The sequence below is a fragment of the Trematomus bernacchii genome, unplaced genomic scaffold (assembly GCF_902827165.1).
Source record: "Trematomus bernacchii unplaced genomic scaffold, fTreBer1.1, whole genome shotgun sequence".
Classification (NCBI taxonomy): Eukaryota; Metazoa; Chordata; class Actinopteri; order Perciformes; family Nototheniidae; genus Trematomus; species Trematomus bernacchii.
The window spans coordinates 152,230-172,089 of record NW_022987559.1 but is presented as its reverse complement, the minus strand read 5'-3'; the positions used below and the strand labels follow the sequence as shown (position 1 = coordinate 172,089).

General features: G+C 44.1%; 2 protein-coding genes across 2 annotated transcripts; both read right to left on the bottom strand.

Annotated features, from left to right (window-relative positions):
- On the bottom strand, positions 1-13,238 carry mdc1 (mediator of DNA damage checkpoint 1). Its single transcript, XM_034123994.1, has 13 exons — positions 13,100-13,238; positions 12,477-12,646; positions 11,798-12,367; positions 11,418-11,496; positions 8,628-9,844; positions 7,746-7,808; positions 6,056-7,641; positions 4,543-5,997; positions 3,995-4,114; positions 3,051-3,233; positions 1,858-1,983; positions 1,162-1,272; positions 1-1,083 (listed from the first exon to the last, which is right to left on the bottom strand). Exons 2-13 carry the CDS (start codon positions 12,610-12,612, stop codon positions 880-882), a joined length of 5,850 nt encoding a protein of 1,949 aa, XP_033979885.1. The 5' UTR covers positions 12,613-12,646; positions 13,100-13,238; the 3' UTR covers positions 1-879.
- A 1,445-nt stretch (positions 13,239-14,683) lies between these two features.
- Positions 14,684-18,941, bottom strand: tubb5 (tubulin, beta 5). Its single transcript, XM_034123993.1, has 5 exons — positions 18,807-18,941; positions 16,416-16,524; positions 16,084-16,194; positions 15,736-15,980; positions 14,684-15,632 (listed from the first exon to the last, which is right to left on the bottom strand). Exons 1-5 carry the CDS (start codon positions 18,861-18,863, stop codon positions 14,820-14,822), a joined length of 1,335 nt encoding a protein of 444 aa, XP_033979884.1. The 5' UTR covers positions 18,864-18,941; the 3' UTR covers positions 14,684-14,819.
- Between the last annotated feature and the right edge of the window lie 919 nt (positions 18,942-19,860).

Sequence of the window (19,860 nt, the reverse complement as noted above, 5' to 3'; positions counted from 1 at the left end):
TGCAGATTACGTATAAAGTCACTATACAAAAGATATTTAATGTTGTCATTGGTAATACTGACATACAAACATGTTTAAACATTTCCTGTGTGACAGAAACCAAGTGTTCTGTATACAAGTCTTTTTTTTAACATTTATACATAGATACACGCATGTCCATAAGATATTGATGTAGAAGCAGCATCAGCATTCAGGTGCCTATAAATCGCGTCTCATGGCTGGAGGTAATGGGATTGATTGAAGCCTTAATGGAGTAGCTGGTGATGGTTAATGGAGAAAGAGGAACAAGGCTCACTGGTAAGTTCACGATTAGCTCGGTATAAAAAGGCACTATGCACTTCTTATCAGGTACTGGAAACAAGCCTTTTTCTGACCCCCATCGCTTCCACTAGCCCTCCACCCAAACATGAATATAAATCTCCTGCTTCGTTGCGGTTACCTGCCAAACCGGCTGATTGAGAAGCACTTAGCAGGTATAGAGAGTAGCGACAATAAGCCTGCTTGTTATCTTCGTACCAAGAAAGGGGAGGAGCAAGAACAGATGAGAGATGGGGAACGTGATAAGAACGGCTGATGGGTTATTATTTCCCACCTTACATAGCAGCAACATCATGTTAAGCTCTTGCAATTGTTATGTTAGACAAGAAAATATATTTTAAACATGAAAATGGTAAACACTACAGACTAAATTAAGTTACTTTAATCGCTCTCTCACAAAAATAGAAAGCTTCAAATGTAAAAGAATGTTTCAACATTTTGTTACAATACATTCAAGTCCTTAGACAAACAGTGTTTCTACGGCCTCTGATTTGAAAGGGAATCTACGAGTAATGATTTCCTACATGGTGTTTTTTTTATTCACAGCACCCCCCTGTGGTGCTAACTCTTCTTCTTGCCCCTTCTCCTGCCTCCTGCCGGCTGAAGGGAATGTGCAGGGGCTGAGAGTCTGTGGGTTTGAAGGTCAAGTCTCTGCTGAAGGATGCCAGTGAGGAGGAACTCAGCAGTGACGACTGGAAGAGAGGCAGAGAGTGCCGGGCCGCACAGAGACAGGTCCTGCTCGCAGGAAATCACGACAGTCTGCGGCTGAGAGAGGCGGTCAAATAGTTACTGATGTACTGAATGATAAGATAAAGAGACTGTCCCAAAATAATGTTCATTTACCTTGGGAGAAGAGGGCATCTTAGGTAGGAAGGTGGCTCCACTGCAGAAGATAATATCCTTCATTTGAACCGGCTCGGGTTCCACGGACTTGGTCACATGGATTTGATAACCCTAAGAGAAAGAGAAGAGATTTAATAAACATCATGTGTCTTTGTAAAATCACAGCAAAAAATCAATACAAGGCTTTTAAGAATGGACATTTGTATTACATGTGTATACCTGCCTGCATTTAGCTAGCTATGTCAGTATGGTATGTGGTATTAAACGATATCTGTTCAGCTGGGATCCAAACCATGCAGGGTAGGGAGTGTAACAGAAATGGAAACATTACCGCCTCCCTACTTGAAGTGCCCATTAAACATAAGCAGTACATTAAGAATACATGTCAAACTACTTTCCACAAGACAAAGATTAATGGTGAACAATCTCCGCTGTGCCAATGGAAAGATTGTTCAACTACAGAGAGGCTGACGTAAAAGCGATGCTTAAATGGTAAAATGTCAGGGGTTTCACATCTTTTATAGGCCGAGGAGGATTCTTACACAAGCACGTCTGGACTCCTACTGCGAGTCATGATTCGTCTCTCATCTGTCGATATTATCCACAACCCCTGTGCCACCTGCCAAGGGAAATGACACTCTGCCAACCTCTCACTCTGAGGAAAGATATAAGACATAAAAACTCTGATTGGAGTACCTGTAAGAGAGGCAGACTGCTGGCGATCCTCAGAGACTCCTGCAGGCAGAAACTGAACTTCTTCTCCTGCTCCGGATCCTTCACAACAAATGTGTTAGGAGACAGGAAGCTCCCGGCCTTGCAACTCTGAAGCACAGGAAGAAAGTAGAAACACAACAAGAGCGTCTATATTAGTCTGTCTCCTTCAACGAGTGTAGTATTTGTGTATATAGACAGAGGTGGGAGAAGTAATCAGATCTTGTACTTGAGTAGAAGGAGAAGTACCAGAGTGTAGGAGTACCTCTGGTAAAGTCCTGCATTCAAAATGTTACTCAAGTAAAAGTAGAAAAGTATTAGCATCAAAATATACTTAAAGTGGACCTATCATGCTATATTTGAATAATATAGTGTAGGACCATACCTATATAAGGCATATTTATACTTTTTTTTCTTTCAAAATACCAAACAGATCATGCATTTTAGCCATGCCTTATTTTGCTCAATTTGACAATTTCTAGCTCTGGGCAGATTCAGTGAGAACAGCACCATCTACTGGCCTGGCATATGTACTACATCGTCTCCAGCGCTTTCGAACGGCAATGGCTGTGGCTGTCTCCTCCTGATTGGTGGAGTTGGCCCAATAGCCGTAGCGCCACCGTCCTGACGTCAGGACAGTGTTCAAATCTGGATCAGTTTTTATCAGATCCGTTGCAGCCCCTTTTTTAGAGATTTGGGTATGGAGGAAAATAGAGAGGGTTGTGTTTTCTGACACTTGGTGAGTTCCCTGGAACACCGGGGACACATATTCATGTATAAAAGACGTACACAAGTGCATTTTGCATGATAGGTCCCCTTTAAAGTAGCGACAGTAAAAGTAGTCGTTGTGCAGATTGGTCCATTTCAGAATAATATATATGATATGTTTTATAATGATTGATCATGAAAGTGTTCTCAAAGCTGGTAAAGGTGCAGCTAGTTTGAATGACTTTGTATACTGCAGGGTAGCTTGTGGATTTACTCCAGGTGGAACTAAAGTCTGATTTAAGACTTGATTATATTTCACATCATTCATCCACATCTGTGAAGTAACTAAGCTTAAAATGGAAATACTCAAGTAGATTAAGTATCTCAGAGTTGTACTGTACAGGAGTAAAAGTACTGAGTTACTTCCCACCTCTGTATATAGAGAGATAAAACGTAATGTTTGAACTAACCTTATCTAGCCAGTGTGTGGTGACGATGGGGATGCCTTTAGCCACGGCACACAGGAACTTGACGGTCCTGCGCACCTTGTCGGTCACCAGACAGTTCATGTCGGCCACGTCTTTGGCCATGTTGCCTCCCAGACGAGCCAACACCCTCTCCCCTTCTTCATCCACCACGCCGGTGAACAGCACCTGACACACACACACACACACACACACACACACACACACACACACACACACACACACACACACACACACACACACACACACACACACACACACACACACACACACCACACACACACACACACACACACACACACACACACACACACACACACCACACACACACCACACACACACACACACACACACACACACACACACACACACACACACACACACACACACACACACACACACCCACACACACACACACACACACACACACACACACACACACACACACACACACACACACACACACACACACACACACACACACACACACACACACACACACACACACACACACACTATTTATTTTCCTAACATGTATATAGTTAACTGCAACATTCTACTCAGTTTTTTCTTACACTATCGTTATTTTCTTTTCTTATTGTTTTATGTCTTATATAACTATGTTGCATTGTTGGAGGAGCTCGATTTTTACACTGTAGCTTGTGTGCATATGACATTAAGCCTTTGAATCTTGAAACAAAATGAACCTTACTATTTAAAACCCATCCCCAAAAACAGTATACCAATATCTTGAGACAGTTTTTGGGAATAAGTGATCATATGACTGATGTGTGAGAGAGTTTCTATACAGGTGTTTTGGTATCTTTCACTTCAATTCATCTAAATGATTTTCTCTGTGTTCTACGGACTGTCTTACTCTTCAGACTTCTGGTAATATGCCATCTTATGAGGTAAGAAACTATATAAACCTTATAGGCATGGCTGACGGATCGTAATCGACCACCGGGGGAAGCAGAGGAGGAGCGAGGGGTCTTTGCCACAGGTGACGAGTCGGCAGGAGCCTGTCGCTTCCGGGTGGGAGTCTGGGGCTGTAAAATGGAGGAGGGGAGGGAGGGAGGGAGGGGAGGGGAGACAAGGACAAAAGGCAGACAAGGACGAAGCATGAAACACAGAAGGAGAGTGATGAGTGTAGGAGCAGAGTAGTGTGACTACTTAATTCATTAGTGTATTAATGGTGATGAAGAGCAGGTCAGACTACTCGTGTTGCTCAGAGAGTTGGGGAGACGCAGACAGCCCCTGATGTTAATGCAGTACATTATGAAAGGCTGACTCACAGAGAAAAAAAGCCACAGGGCCTTAAGCCGAAGTAAAAGCCTTCCTCAAGGACACGAGTTCCTGGTATACCTCTAAGCTTTCCGTTTGGTCTGATGTATGTCTCGGCACTAATGTATTTGTGTCTCAAAGAAAAAAACACTTCTGAGACCTAACAATTTCCAATATGTAATAATGAAGTCACCTCTGATGCCTCCACAGATAATCCACTTTCTTCCTGCTTCATCTTTTTCTGAGCCGCTGATGGCCGCCCTCTGCCTCTCTTCTTAACAGTTACCTGCTCTACTGTCTCACTCTCTTCCCTTCCCTCCACTTCAGCGGAGGGAACACCTGCGATCTTGTTGGTTTGAGCGGTGGATGCTCGACCTCTTCTCTTAGCTGGCACTGGAATCTCCTCTTTCGTGTCACCTGCTTCCTCTGGCGTGTGGGCTTCCTCCTTCCCTTTGAACACTTTGTGGCTACTGCTGGAGGCCTCTTCTGTATCGGCCTCCTCCAAGTCCCTTTTTCTCCCTTTCCTCGACTCTTTATCTCCCTCACTGACTGCAGGAGCTACTGGTGCCTCCACAGTCTCACTCTTTACCGCTCTTCCCCTCACAGTCCTTTTAGGCAGAGGTGATTCTCCACTGGCACACTCCTGACTTGAGGTGTCTTGCTTTTCTGCAGCGTTAGGCTCTGAGGCATTAGCTCTCCGTCGCCCTCTTGTGGTCGGGGCCTGCTGAGGGTCTGCTTTATCAGTTTGGTCCTCCTGGGGAAGCTCCTCTCCTCTCCTGCTCGTCCTGCCTCTGGCTGCAGGTGTGGGATCCACTATTTGTTCACTCTGAATATTGATAGCAGGGATGGGCTCAGTTTCTCTTCCTCTTCCTCGCTGCCTGCCTCCTCCTCGTCCTCCTCGTCTTCCTTCTCCTCTGCTCTGAGAGCTCACGCTGCAGCTGGACACCTTGCTGGACTGGAGGACTGGAGGAGGAGCATCATTCGTGTCCTGTTGTGTTGCCGCCGTGCTCCTGCTCCTCCTGTTGGTACCTCTGGTGCTGGCTGCTGGGGGGGGTGCACTGCTGCTGCCCCTCTTGGCCCCCCGGCCTCTCCCCCGGCCTCTCCCCCGGCCTCTCCCCCGGCCCCCCTGGGTGCTCACACTTGAAGCGGACCTCTCTGAGCTGACGGAGTTGGAAGAGTTGGAGCGAGATCTGGTTCTCCTGGCTGGGACGTCGTCATTGGCTGCTCTGGAGTCTGCTTCTGCTTCTGCTGAACACGGGGCAGCAGTCCGTGCTCTGGGGGCTCTTCGGCTTCTCGCTGGGGTTTTGGACTTCTTCTTCTCTTCTTCTTCCTGCTTCTCTTCTTCCTGCTTCTCTTCTTCCTTTTCCTTTGCTTCCCTCTCCAGTTTTGCCTGGTGTTCCTGTTCAATCCTCTCCCTCTCAAGTCTCTCTCCTAGTTCCCTTTTCGCTACCTCCAATTTCTCTTTCTTCTCCAATCTTTCCATCCCTTCCCTTTCTATTCTCTCTCTCTCCAATCTTTCCGTCTCTTCCCTTTCTATTCTCTCTCTCTCCAATCTTTCCATCTCTTCCCTTTCTATTCTCTCTCTCTCCAATCTTTCCATCTCTTCCCTTTCTTTTCTCTCTCTCTCCAATCTTTCCATCTCTTCCCTGTTCTATTCTCTCCAATCTTTCCCATCTCTTCCCTTTCTATTCTCTCCAATCTTCCATCTCTTCCCTTTCTATTCTCTCTCTCTCCAATCTTTCCATCTCTTCCCTTTCTATTCTCTCTCTCTCCAATCTTTCCATCTCTTCCCTTTCTATTCTCTCCAATCTTTCCATCTCTTCCCTTTCTATTCTCTCTCTCTCCAATCTTTCCATCTCTTCCCTTTCTATTCTCTCTCTCTCCAATCTTTCCGTCTCTTCCCTTTCTGTCTTTTCACTCTCTAATCTCTCTTGTTCTTCCCTTTCTGTCTTTCTCTCCCTCTCTGATTGATCTTCCCTTTCCTCTGAATTTGTGAGCGCTTGCGTTCCCTCTTTTTGAATTTGCAGCGGCTTCGCTTTTCCTTTTCGTGGACGCAGAATTGAGTCCTCCTCATCATCAATTTCTTCATCTTCTCCAGCAACCACGGGCTGGGTTTCAACAGCAGGGACGTCAGAAGAACTAGCGAGGGGCTGAGTCTCCTCTTCATCACTTTCACCCTCTTCATTTCCATCCGTGGGCTGAGTTTGGACAGCAGAGAGCTCAGAGTTTGTGAGCGTTTGTGTCTCCTCGTCGTCAAGCTGCAGCGGCTTCGCTTTTCTTTTGCGTGGACCTGGCATCGAGTCTTCATCATCACTTTCCTCATCATCACTTTCCTCATTTCCACTTGTAGCCATGGGCTGGGTTTCAGAAACACCCATGTGCATAGGCTGGGCTTCAAGAGACAACTCAGAGTTTGAGAGCGTTTGTGTCTGTTCCTCGTCAAGCTGCAGTGGCTTCGCTTTTCTTTTGCGTGGACCTGCAATCAAGTCTTCATCATCACTTTCCTCATCATCACTTTCCTCATTTCCACTTGTAGCCATGGGCTGGGTTTCAGCTACAGACAGAGCTTCACTGTGATGCTTCTTCTGAGGTTGATCTGCCTCTCCATCTTCTTCCCCCTCTTCTCGCTTAACCTGTAGTACAGAGGAAAATAGATTTTCTTCATCTGAACTCTCGTCTTCCTCAAAGACAGGCATTAGTTGGGTTTCAGCCATTGCAAGAGTAGAAGACGTGGGCACATTGAAAGCCTGAGTGTCAGCAGTAGCAGTGTTTCTTGACTCATCATCATCAGTGTCATCCTCTGAATCGCTGTCTGGCATTGTAATAAATTCCTGTGTGTCTTCGAGGTCAGAATCCACCTGACTCTCTTTTGCAGACATTTCTGAACATCTGGCAGGCTCTGCTTCCTTCCCATAGGCCGGTGTAGCCTCCAGATTCGGATCATTCTCCAAGGAGGTTCTGTCAGCGTTTGAGACGGCTGCATATGCCTGGGTGTCTTCCATACTCACACTCACACCCCCGCCCACAAAAGCTTGAGTGTCCTCCATAGCTAGAGCCTGACCCTGCAGATGTTTGCTGTCCGACAGTCCGAACTGGAAAGACGCTTCTCTGCTGGACTGCTCTCCTCTCTCATCACCAGAAGACTCCAGGGGAAAAGCCTGGCCGGGGTCCTGTGGAGGGTTTCCCTGACGCTCTCTGGTCTGAAGAACAAAGGACTGCGTCTCGGCCACGACAAAGTCCTCATCCTCCTGACGCCCTGAGCTGGCAGACAATACTATAGGGGCTACGGCACCTGGAAAGACAGAGGAGACCAAATAAAGAAGGTTGTGCAAGGGTCTAAATGTTATGTCTTCTTAGAAACAGAAAACAAAGTCAAAGGTGATTTACTGTACTTACGTCTATATGGAACCGGAGAGGGACTGATGAAAGCCTGAGTATCCATATCTTCCAGTCCTCTCTCTGAAACAATCCCAAAGTCAATTAAAGTAAGAACATTTCAACGTTTTAACACGCTAATATTTCATGTTAAGAATCATTTAAAGGTGGGGTAGGTAAGTTTGAGAAACCGGCTCGAGATACACTTTTTGTTATATTCCATGGAATGCTCTTAACATCCCGATAGCAATGAATATCTTAAGTGCTTTGACAAAAAATCCATTAAAAAATGTCATCTGTGGAAGCCGTAATACTGTAAAAAGCACGACCAATCATCTGAGCCGGCCCGGCTAAAATAACTGGATGGCCTACCTGCCTGTCAGCCTTCCATCTGTGCACAAACTTATCTCGTGCCCTCATTGGTCATGTGCGCGTTCGTGTGTGTTGGAGGAGGGGCTCTGTAAGGAAGTGGCAGATTTTCTCCGGCTGTGTATTTTCAAATTCTAGCGATCTCGAGCCGGTTTCTCCAAAATGACCTACCCCACCTTTAAGAATGTATAAAGTTAATCAAGTATGGGGATGATAAGTCTACACTCTACAAATCTAAATTTCCAATATTGAAGATTTGAAGAATGCTATTAAATATATCTTGATTGCTAAAGTCATTTTAAAAAGACATTCTGACCTATTGTAAGCAAACAAAATTATTTTGATGGTTGATTATTTGTGACTACTACAGCTTCTTAGATGTAATGATTTTTATGCAGAATTACAATGGGAATTTTTCACTATTTTCTGTCATTTTATAAACCAAACAATGAATCAAAGAAATGTTATCTGCACATGAAACCATAATACATTAATTCCATGTAGTTCTCATTTGAAGAGTGATTGACAGGTTACCTGTTAGGGGTACAGGTGTGGAGCAGTTCTGCTGTAGAGGAGCCAGCAGCCCAGGGGTGATCTCTCTCTGCAGGCTGGGAATCTGGCCCTCAGCTGCATCCTCCACATCTGTGTCACTGTCCTCTTTAAGGTCAGCTGCGTCCCCAGCAGGTGGCACGACGGATTCATCAACATCTGGATCTGCATCATCTGACGTTGTACCAGGATCCACTGATACGTCTGAGACAACAAGAGCTATGAACAGAGGAGAATCTTCTTCCACATCTGTGTCGCTGTCGGACAGAATATCCAAATCTTCTCCTGGTTGTGCAGTGGTGCATGATTCTGTGAGAGAAGAGGGTTCACTGAGTGCTGGTGCAGGAATAGCTTCATCATCTGTATCGCTGTCTAGTTGCAGGCTGTCAGGCGCGGCGGGGTTAGAGTCAGGCCTAATATCTAATCTAGTGGGAGTTTCATCTATTTCAGGGTATTTATTATTTGTTCCACGTTCCATTTCTTCATCCTCATCTGTGTCACTGTCTAGGTGGACATTTTCCACCTGCGTTGAAAAAGCAGAGTCAGCTGTTTGTGTGCTCTGAAGTGACGGGGGTTTTGCATTTGTTGCAGCGTCTGACATTGCATCATCATCCACATCAGTGTCACTGTCCATAGTGACGCCTTCTGGCTGAATAACTGAAATCACATGAGGTTTGTTGAGGTCAGCAGAGGAAGGCAAACTTTTGGGAACTTGGTCTAAGCAGGCATCATCGTCCTCATCCACATCTGTATCACTGTCCATGTGAAACTGGGCTGTGTCTGGGGGCTGATCAGCTTGTTGGTTTGTAGTCAAGGTCACAGGACATGCAGATATTACCCCCTCCTCCTCCTCCTCCTCTCCCTCCACATCAGTGTCATTGTCCATGTCAAACACAGGGATCGGATCTGTGAAGACTGATGGTGTGGATTCAGGCAATTCATCTTCTCCTGAGAGACTGACATTGCTTCCCGTTTTCACTGGCACATGTTGTTCACTTTCTTCAGACTTTGTCCCTCCCAGTGCTGTTCTTTCTTCCTCCCTGTGTTCCTCCTCTGCACTATCGTCCACAGTCTCAACTGTCTTTTTGTTATTCAGCTGCTGTCGCCCCGCATCCATGTCTGTCTCCTCGAGGCTGAAGCCGACATGTCTGTGAGGCCTATTTTTAGTGGAGGAGGACGGTGTGATGGGACTTTCATCCTCACTGTAAAACAGAGGGAAAAAAACGTGACTGGTTTTAGAAAGACTACAGACTATCCAATCCAATCCACTTTATTTCTATAGCACATTTCAAAACAACAGAGTTGAACAAAGTGCTGTACATCAACAACTGTATAGGATAAATACATAAAAAACAGACAGGACATGAAACAAATCTACAACACGAGACAATGAAACCAGGTGCACCTGGTCTGCCCCTGGCTCCGCCTCTGCGCAGGTGTTCCTTGATTCCACTCAGCCGGGCTATAAGGAGAGACTGGAGGAGGAGGATCATTTGGCTATCGCTATGCCGGAAGACTCTGTCTGTGGACATTCTCGCTGCTGTTTCGGATCTGAAGACCTCTTTTGTTGTGTGTTAATATGTGTATTCTGGAGGACCTGTTAGTATAGTTTTTCACGGCTTTATTTTACCCGTAGACTTTTGTTAGATCTCTGGGTAGGGGAGGGAAGCTCTGGGTCCTACGGCCCATGGTGTGGCTGGCCCAGGCCCCCTTCTTCTTTTTGTTTGTTTTTGCCAGTCCTCGTTCTTTTGCCGGTTGGCCCATGTGAGTAACGGCTGTACTTTGAAATAAATGGTCGCCGTTAAGTGCTGGATGTTTTGTGTATTTTCTTTTATGTTGCGGGTCTCCCCACGAGCCACTACCACGGAGTAGAGGGCGGGCCGTAACAATGACGTAAAAACAATACAAAACACTAGTAAGATAAAAACCCAAATTGAACAGCACAAGTGTCACCTGGTCTGTAAATGCCAGGGAAAAGAAGTGGGTTTTTAAACGAGATTTAAAAACAGGCAGAGTTGGAGCAAGTCTAACCTGGAGGGGCAATTCGTTCCAAAGGCTCTGTCTCCTCGCTGCTTCAACCTCGATTTAGGGACGACCAGTAATCTGTCAGCTGACCTCAGTGACCGTGTGGGTGTGTATGGTTTTAAAAGATCTGCCAGGTACGGTGGGGCTAAACCGTTTAGGGCTTTGTATGCGAACAGTAACATTTTAAATTGTGTTCTAAAATTGACTGGTAGCCAATGTAAAGAGGCGAGTACAGGCGTAATATGTTCACGCCTGCCTGTCCTTGTAAGGAGGCGTGCAGCAGCATTCTGGACCAGCTGTAGGCGAGACAGGGAAGCCTTGCTTACTCCAATGTACAGAGCGTTGCAGTAATCCAGTTTAGTGGATATAAAACAATGTATTACTCTCTCAAAGTCATTCAAAGAAAGGAAAGGCTTGACCTTTGCTAAAATTCTTAGCTGAAAGAAGCTGGATTTGACCACAGAATTGATGTTTGTCGAGCTTAAAATCACGATCAATCCGTACACCCAGATTTGTTACAATGGGTTTCACATATGGGACAAGAGAATCCAGGACAGGCGGGGCATTGGGGCCACCACTGGGTCCAAACATTATCACCTCGGTCTTTTTTTCATTGAATTTAACATTTCATATTTTGATTAAAGTCAAATAAGGGATACACTGCATAAAAGCACACATCTTCACTGAGATGAATGACTGTGTTATGAATACAGATTTGTTTTAAAGATGTATAGGATGTTGCTGCTTTACCTTTCAGGAACAGTTTTGTTTGTGGGACTCAGGAATGTTGAACATCTGGGACTGGATTCATGGGAGTCAGAATCGGACACTATAAAAGACAATTTAGATTTGATTTATTTCGAACGTGTAAAACAGTAATACAAAAAAAATAAAAAATAATAATGAAATGAAACAAGAGAATTATGATACTGTACAAACTCAAGCAGTATCAAATTGATAAACAAAAATATTATTGACTAACAAATGATATATAAACAAATGATCTACCTAATTACACATCCGAAAAGGGGTGGGAATTTAATCCCACCCCCTTATTAATATATATTTTATATAACAGATGATAGAAAAACGAGACTTCATTTCAGTTTGTCATAACGTTATTTACATACCTATTGCTTTGCGCCTTCTTTCCCCTCTTTCTCCGTCCGAGTCAGACTCTGGGACCAGGCTCCCTTCTGGGTAGGTTGGGGTTTGCTCAAAGGACAGAACAGTGGTTACGCCAGGGGTCTTCATGGCGTCCTCCTGATCAGGTAATGACACCCTAGCTCCTGTACCACCGTTGACATATTTCTTGCCGCCTGTGCTTGTGGCATGTAGCAGCGTGGCCTTTACCCCTGAATGTCTGCTCACAGGAGTCCTTGCGTCCCCTTGAGAGGAAACTGCATCTTCAGCGCATCTCACATACTGACATGGGATGTCTGCCACCACCAAGCTGTCACGTTCGCTGAGGGCATAGCGTACGTTAGGTGTCAGCTTCATTTGGCCCTTGCGGGTCCCATTCATGCTCCCTTGGTCCCAAACCAAAGCCTCTATGTCCACTTCACTGTGACGTCCTCTTTTCCTGTAGACTGAGAGGCAGATGGTGGCGTGCTGCTTTGAAATTGAGGGTGCTATCAGGGGCACGGCGCAGGTGTAGGGGTCACGGCCCAGGACGTTTTCTCCCAAAAAGAGGGGAACCTCTGGGAGACAGAGAACACCCATCAGAAAAAAAGACAAGTTAAGTTAATTCAACTAAGTGCCTAAATCAACAAACAATAGCAGTAATACCAGCAATAGAGGCCCACTCACCTGTCTCAGGTATGTGTGCATTTTTTAAGATACACAGTTTAGCCAATGGTCGTCCCCTCTTGTTTTCACTCTCATCTTCATGATCCTCCTCATCTGACTCCAATATTGAGTCACAGATCCTCTGAGTAGCATCCATACCTCACACAGGGTAGGACAGGACGACTACTATACTACAGACACAGATAAATGGATGTTAAAGCAGTCTGTTTCCACCAACGTTAGCTTTAACTAGCCGTGAGAACATTGCTGGATATACCGTTAGTAGATATTGCTAGGCAACAACGTTACCATTAGCCTGAATAGCTTTTATTTGCTATACTTTTTTTGTTAAATTCTGCTTGAATCCTGTTTGTAGAGTGAAGCAACGCTGGCACAACTTTTATCGAACTTGTATCAACATGTCTATCAAATCACTTTGCAGCAATCCCACTTCCGGTCAGCATACAAACAAAACTACGCAAAAGACGTCAACTGATAGTTTTGGTTATTCTAACGTCTAATTAAAAAAATAAATGTTATAGGCTAATTAACCTATTGCTTTTTAAATTTCGCCCTATATTGTCAATAACAATTATCAATGTAAATATAATGTGCTACTGCTTTCAAGAAAGAGAATAATTTACCTTGAAAACTATAAAGGAAGTACGATCGACTCGAGGTGGCTTCAATGTTATACACCCGACTGCATGTTAAAATTGTTCAAATGAATGCCAAGTTAATTTGCATTGTTGTTGCACTACAAATGTGCCACATATTCGTAAAAAATGTACTCTGCTGTTACCTACCTTCACACGCTTTTGGAGATATGTAAAAAAATAAACACACACATCCTGGAAAGAATAGAACACGCCCACAAGAGGTGTCTGAAATGCACGTGATTGGCCAGTTAACCGACCACTCACACTGGACTCTGTTGCCATTGGTCATTTTTTTCCCAGCCTCACTTTAAAAGTTTCTGATTGGACCAACATTCCCGCACAACTGTAGTGTCTTAAAGGGACCACACAGAATTATTGGATTGTGATACCATAACCAAAAACGAGTCCAACTGTCTTAATATATTCTATGAGACATGCACTTGTTCATTAATACAAAAGTAATAGAAAAGGTTTTAAAAACAGTTTGATGTGTAAATCAAGTGGCCCAAATGAATACCCTTCTGCAGATATTGATTCATTTTCCATCTTCATGTTTTGACACACAAAAACTGCTCTGCCTCCCCAGAATTTAGGAGCCGTAAGAAATGAAAATGTGGATATGAATATATGCAGCCCTAAAGAACAACTTAACTTGATATCAGAGAGGGCTTGTGATATTTGCTGCATTTTTACCCAAACATGAGGATCTGTCTCAAAGACGATATCTGTGTTTTTCAAGATCATTATTATGTAAATTGTGAGCTTATATTATAACATACATGGAATATGGGCCCGGTAGCACATTTTTGTCCTGGGGTCCCTTTGTATGATAGCCAGTCATGCCTCGGGCACCAGCAACAATTGTAATTCTTGTGTTCATATGCTAATATAAATATAATAATCTATATAATAAAAAAGTTAGACAAGTACTTACTACATTATTTTTGGGGCACCTACATCTAAACCTCCTCCTGAAAGGAATTTTAAGCAAAACAGATCATAAAAACAGCTGTGCAGTGAACATACCGTATGTTACGAGGTTTGACTCATAGTTGTGGGAATGTGGAGAAAAATCTTTGCCTGACTGTATGTTGCAAATTGGTCGTGCACACATAGCCATCATTCTTGCCAAATAGAAACCTTGAGATATAACACCTCATTCATTCAAACAATAATACATGGGAACCATATTTGACCCACTGAATGTCTGCACTCAGAATCTCTGTTTATTCAAGTGTTTTAAAGCTTAATGTTCATGGGAAAGACCATAAACCATAAACTGCCCTATCCAAGCATCTCCAAAGTGAATGATGCAGCTATGTTTCATATAGCTGCAGGAAACATCACATGAATGCATCATTATCCTCCTACAAAAACAGCTGTTCTCAACAGAGTTAACATTCATTCATCTCTGATAATGCGCTTTGTATCAAACCCTTTATATTTCTACTGTTTTGAAATGTGACTAATGGCTGAGTCTTAGTTAAAGTTTTATCAGACAATGAAGATCTGTTATATGCACACATTTAAGAAAGGCAGACATGTTTTCATTTGACAACTTTATTTTAAGGGATTTCTAATGTATGCTAAAGAATAATTCTAGCACTACTTCAGACTATGTTTGTTCCTTCTTTACTTTAATGGTTGTTTTTTTGTGATAATGTTAGATTTTGGCATTGATGTCTTGACCTTCACATTTTTATCTTCAAGCATCATCATCAGCTTCCTCCTCAAATTCTCCCTCCTCTTCGGTGGTGGCATCCTGGTACTGCTGGTACTCGGACACCAGATCATTCATGTTGCTCTCGGCCTCGGTGAACTCCATCTCATCCATACCTTCTCCGGTGTACCAATGCAAGAAGGCCTTACGACGGAACATGGCTGTGAACTGCTCTGAGATGCGCTTGAACAGCTCCTGAATGGCTGTGCTGTTGCCAATGAAGGTGACGGCCATCTTGAGGCCTCGTGGTGGAATGTCACAGACGGCGGTCTTCACATTGTTGGGGATCCATTCCACGAAGTGGCTGCTGTTCTTGTTCTGGACGTTGAGCATCTGCTCGTCGACCTCCTTCATGGACATGCGGCCGCGGAACACGGCGGCGACGGTCAGATAGCGGCCGTGACGTGGGTCGCACGCAGCCATCATGTTCTTGGCATCGAACACCTGCTGGGTGAGCTCGGGGACGGTGAGGGCGCTGTACTGCTGGCTGCCTCTGCTGGTCAGGGGGGCGAAGCCGGGCATGAAGAAGTGCAGACGGGGGAAAGGCACCATGTTGACGGCAAGTTTGCGCAGATCAGCGTTGAGCTGGCCGGGGAAACGAAGGCAGGTGGTGACCCCGCTCATGGTGGCGGACACCAAGTGGTTAAGGTCACCGTAGGTGGGGGTGGTAAGTTTCAGAGTGCGGAAGCAGATGTCATACAGAGCTTCATTGTCAATACAGAAAGTTTCATCGGTGTTCTCGACGAGCTGGTGGACTGAGAGGGTGGCATTGTAAGGCTCAACCACTGTGTCTGACACCTGAGGATAGAAAACACAGATTTGTTTTCAGTCTCATGATTTTAGAGGAGAAAACCTAAGGCAAGAAAAACTTAAATTAAAACTTCTTAAAAGAGTATGTTACCTTGGGGGAAGGCACCACACTGAAGGTGTTCATGATACGGTCGGGGTACTCCTCGCGGATCTTGCTGATGAGCAGGGTTCCCATACCGGATCCAGTTCCACCACCAAGAGAGTGTGTGAGCTGGAAGCCCTGCAGGCAGTCACAGCTCTCTGCCTCTTTGCGGACCACATCCAGGACTGAGTCCACCAACTCAGCTCCCTCTGTGTAGTGACCCTTGGCCCAGTTGTTTCCCGCACCACTCTGACCTGGAGGAGAAGAAGAGACATACAGGTGAGCTGATCTTATTACCCTGCTCATAAAAGAATGTAGTCTTTCAATATCATGACAATAAAGCTTAATTCCACCCACCAAACACAAAATTGTCTGGCCTGAAGATCTGCCCAAAGGGTCCAGACCTCACGGAGTCCATGGTGCCAGGCTCCAAGTCCACAAGAATGGCACGAGGTACATATTTACTATCTTGTCGAGAAAAGAGAAAAGACAGGGAGAGAGAAAACAGACCAGCTCAATAATGTGGGAAACCACAGTCTTGGATGTTACACAAAAATATATAATGTGGGAAAATCTATGCATGACAGCAGACATGAGAAAGTAATAACATGTGTTTTACCTCAGAATGAAAAAGCAAAGGTGAATATGTGTTCTCATAATATACCCTTTATGTATGTAAGTTGACATACCAGTGGCCTCATTGTAGTACACACTGATCCTGTCCAGCTGCAGGTCACTGTCTCCGTTGTAAGTCCCGGTGGGATCGATGCCGTGTTCATCGCTGATCACTTCCCAGAACTGCACACACAAAAGCAAAAGGTATCACATGACTTGCAAAGAAAATACACATGTACCCATTAGCAGTGTGTTTTTTGTGACTGGGGACTTTAAACGAGGAAAACAGCGATGGGTCTGCATTTTGAGGTTTTGATGGAAATGATATTTTCCCTGTTCACAGAGCCATATATTAACCCATTTAATGCAACACAGCTGTTAATATCTGATGACTCAGCAGAATGCATTTCTTTCAGATGGAGAGAGCACAAAGGGGCTTCAGATCACCGCAGGGGCAACACTGTAAATGAACTGCATGCGGCCACACTTCACTGAAGACACCGATTGTGTTCAGATCTGTATTCATGTCTTGTTCACTTGTTAAAGGCCACAGTGTGTATGCATTAAATCCCATAAGTGGTTGTGACTGTTGCGTATGCAGCCATTTGCCTGCACGTGTTTTTATGATACCTTCCTACTACGGCTTTTTTTTGTCATGCTGCTGTTGAATTTATGCTCACAGCAGCAATAGGAGGATTTGGAATAATCTGGATTGCTGCTCAGTACTTAAGAGATTGGGAGTCTGCTGTGGTTTAAGTATCCTGACATTTAAAAAAGACCATGTAAAACAAAAATCTCCAAGTGACCTTAATATGAAAAAGAATGACCTAAAGACCGAAAAAAGTATAGATATTTTACAGTGACGTGTAAAATGGTTATCACTATAGACTGAAAAGTAATCATAGTGAAAGAATGAGGACAATAAGCAGGAAGGCAAAATCACACCCTGACCCAATTCACCACAATGTAGCTGTTCAGCAATCCCGTCAATCACATCCACTGGACATCTGAGTCAATGAGTCCTGGGGGAATGGAAACAAATGGAGATCTACACTGCCACTAGTTACTTTAACACCAGTAGGCAACACAAAGAGACAAACGATACTCCATGCTTTGAAAGGTGGGATAGACATACATTTACTTCATTAATTCCAATCTCAGACACCTAAAAGGTACACATGATTTCCTGCAGTTCCTATTCAGTAAAAGCATGTGATTATATGTTGTGTTCATTTCCTATTGCTAGTCTTCCAGAAAACCAGCTGCAGTTGCATATCAAGTCAATTGCAAACCCAATGACTTCACCCATGGGTATCAGCTGTTTCCTCCATTCCTCCCCTATCCCGACCCTAATTTGGTTACAGGAAAGAAAGGGCATTGATTACAAAGCCAGGCCCGGCTTTACTGTACATTAAAACCTCTGTCAGCAGAGCATCTCTACAGTAATGATGTATCCTTTAATATATGGGACATTGCTAATGTGGTCTCCAAACTATATTTGAATACTAGGGCAAGATTCCTGTGCGCTTGAGAGTTCCCATTTAAACAAATGCTGTTAGTAGCAAATGATCCGTTTGGTAAGGAGGTAATAAGACAGGGACAATAAGGGCTGACTGGACAGTACTGTGGCATACTGCTATTGTTAAGGGGTGTGTGGAGGCTATTTGTGAGGCAGACTGCCCGGCCGTATAGTATCAAATGTACTCAAATTAAAAAATAAAGTTATGATTGAATTTCGTTGCTTAAAACACTGCTAATTTATTGCTCTTTATCAGTCTTTTAAAAGGAACAATAGTCTCTTCACCAATTATCCATGCCACACCCTTTCCTCACCCTGCTCCTACCCTGCTTTTCTCACCAGCTGAAACAGCAGTCTGCATCTACAGCCTGCAGGAGGAAATCAATATATTGATCCATTAGGGATTTGGGGGGAAAGTGAGCAGCACAATCCTAGCTCCAACTTAATGTCTGAGTTGCAGCCACATCTGTGTCTGCCAGACAAAGAAGGATCCACTGACTCTGAAGGGCTCTGGAAAGTGAAGAATAGACTGGTTTCTTCTCTTTCTTTTCTCCAGACAATATCAGAAGAATCCTCAGCTGTTGAGACGCAAACAAAAACCGGTCGAGACACAAGAGCCCCGTTATACCGTTATTTCTATGCGAGTAGCCAGTGTCTGCTCCACACCCACCACCAGCTACTGCAGTGCACGGAAACCAGACAGAAAGCACACAAAGAACCATCAACAGTTGTGAATCTACATTTAGTGATGTTTTAAAAAAAAAATGGTGTATGAAAACTGGCATTATGACAAAATAAATCTTTTTTCATAATATAATGTAAAAATCAGCTTTTTAAAAACTTAAAATAAGCTTTATATCCTGCATAATGAGCCAGCATATGATGTTTTATCAATTAAGTTATTTTTTAAGAAATAAAGAAATCCTTATTAGTTATAACGTCTTACCTTGGCACCAATCTGGTTACCGCACTGGCCGGCTTGGATGTGCACGATTTCCCTCATAGTGGAAGCTAAAGTTTGACAGTGACGAGCAGATAGACGTGCGACTTCGTGGGGACGAGGAGCCGACCCAAGACTGGCGTGGAAGTGCCGGACAATGCATTATAATGTTGGAGAGCATCCAGAGGCAGGGGCCGGGCAGTGGGCGGGGCTTAACTACCAGACTCAGCGGTGATTGGCTGAAAGAGCAGCCCCAGAGCCCGGATGAGGAGGGGCGCTGCTGCAGATCAGGGTGGGGAAATGAGATGCAGAGATTCACCAGGATTTACCAGCTGGTGTCGAGAAACCCAGTGACATGTCTTTTTTTTCGTTTTTTTCCAGAGGTGAATAACCAATCAGCAGTTTTAAAAATCACTCTTGTTACTGTAACACTCCCTGCAGAGGAGACAGATGACATTTCAGTTTCAGCTATAGACAAGATGGGGTCAGTCAGCCCCTCTCATCAGGGTCCTTTGTCTCAGCACAAGGCCTATTTAGAAGATGCTCTGGAGCCCTTTTATCATATTGCATGATCTAAATTATTATTTAAACAACAATGTTGTCTGTCAAACTGTTAAGAGTAGTCCAGGAGTCTTGTTACATTGGGATCTAGTTTTCTTTGTAAGACATGTGCACCTGCAGCTGCTTATATGTAATGCCTGATGTGTAATCATACTCTATATGTGTGTATATGGGTTAGTCTATTTTTTGTTTGGTTATGTGAGCATGTGCCTTGTGATGCGAGACTCATTTGAGAAAAATCTGACGATCTAGTGAAATAAAATCTTCATCTGCACATGGAGTTTGAACAAATGTCATGGAAATATAGATATTACATTATTTATTTGTTTAAGCACTTCAAGGACGTCCCATTCATTATGGGTTTTCACTTTGGTCTTTTCAGTAGCCGTCCATTTTGTGGGTTTGTGGTTTGCATTAGAAAGTGGTGAGCCTCATAATATAGCTTGCTTGACATAAATGTATGTGTTTTTTTTAAACCAACTCAGATGAGAGGAGATCG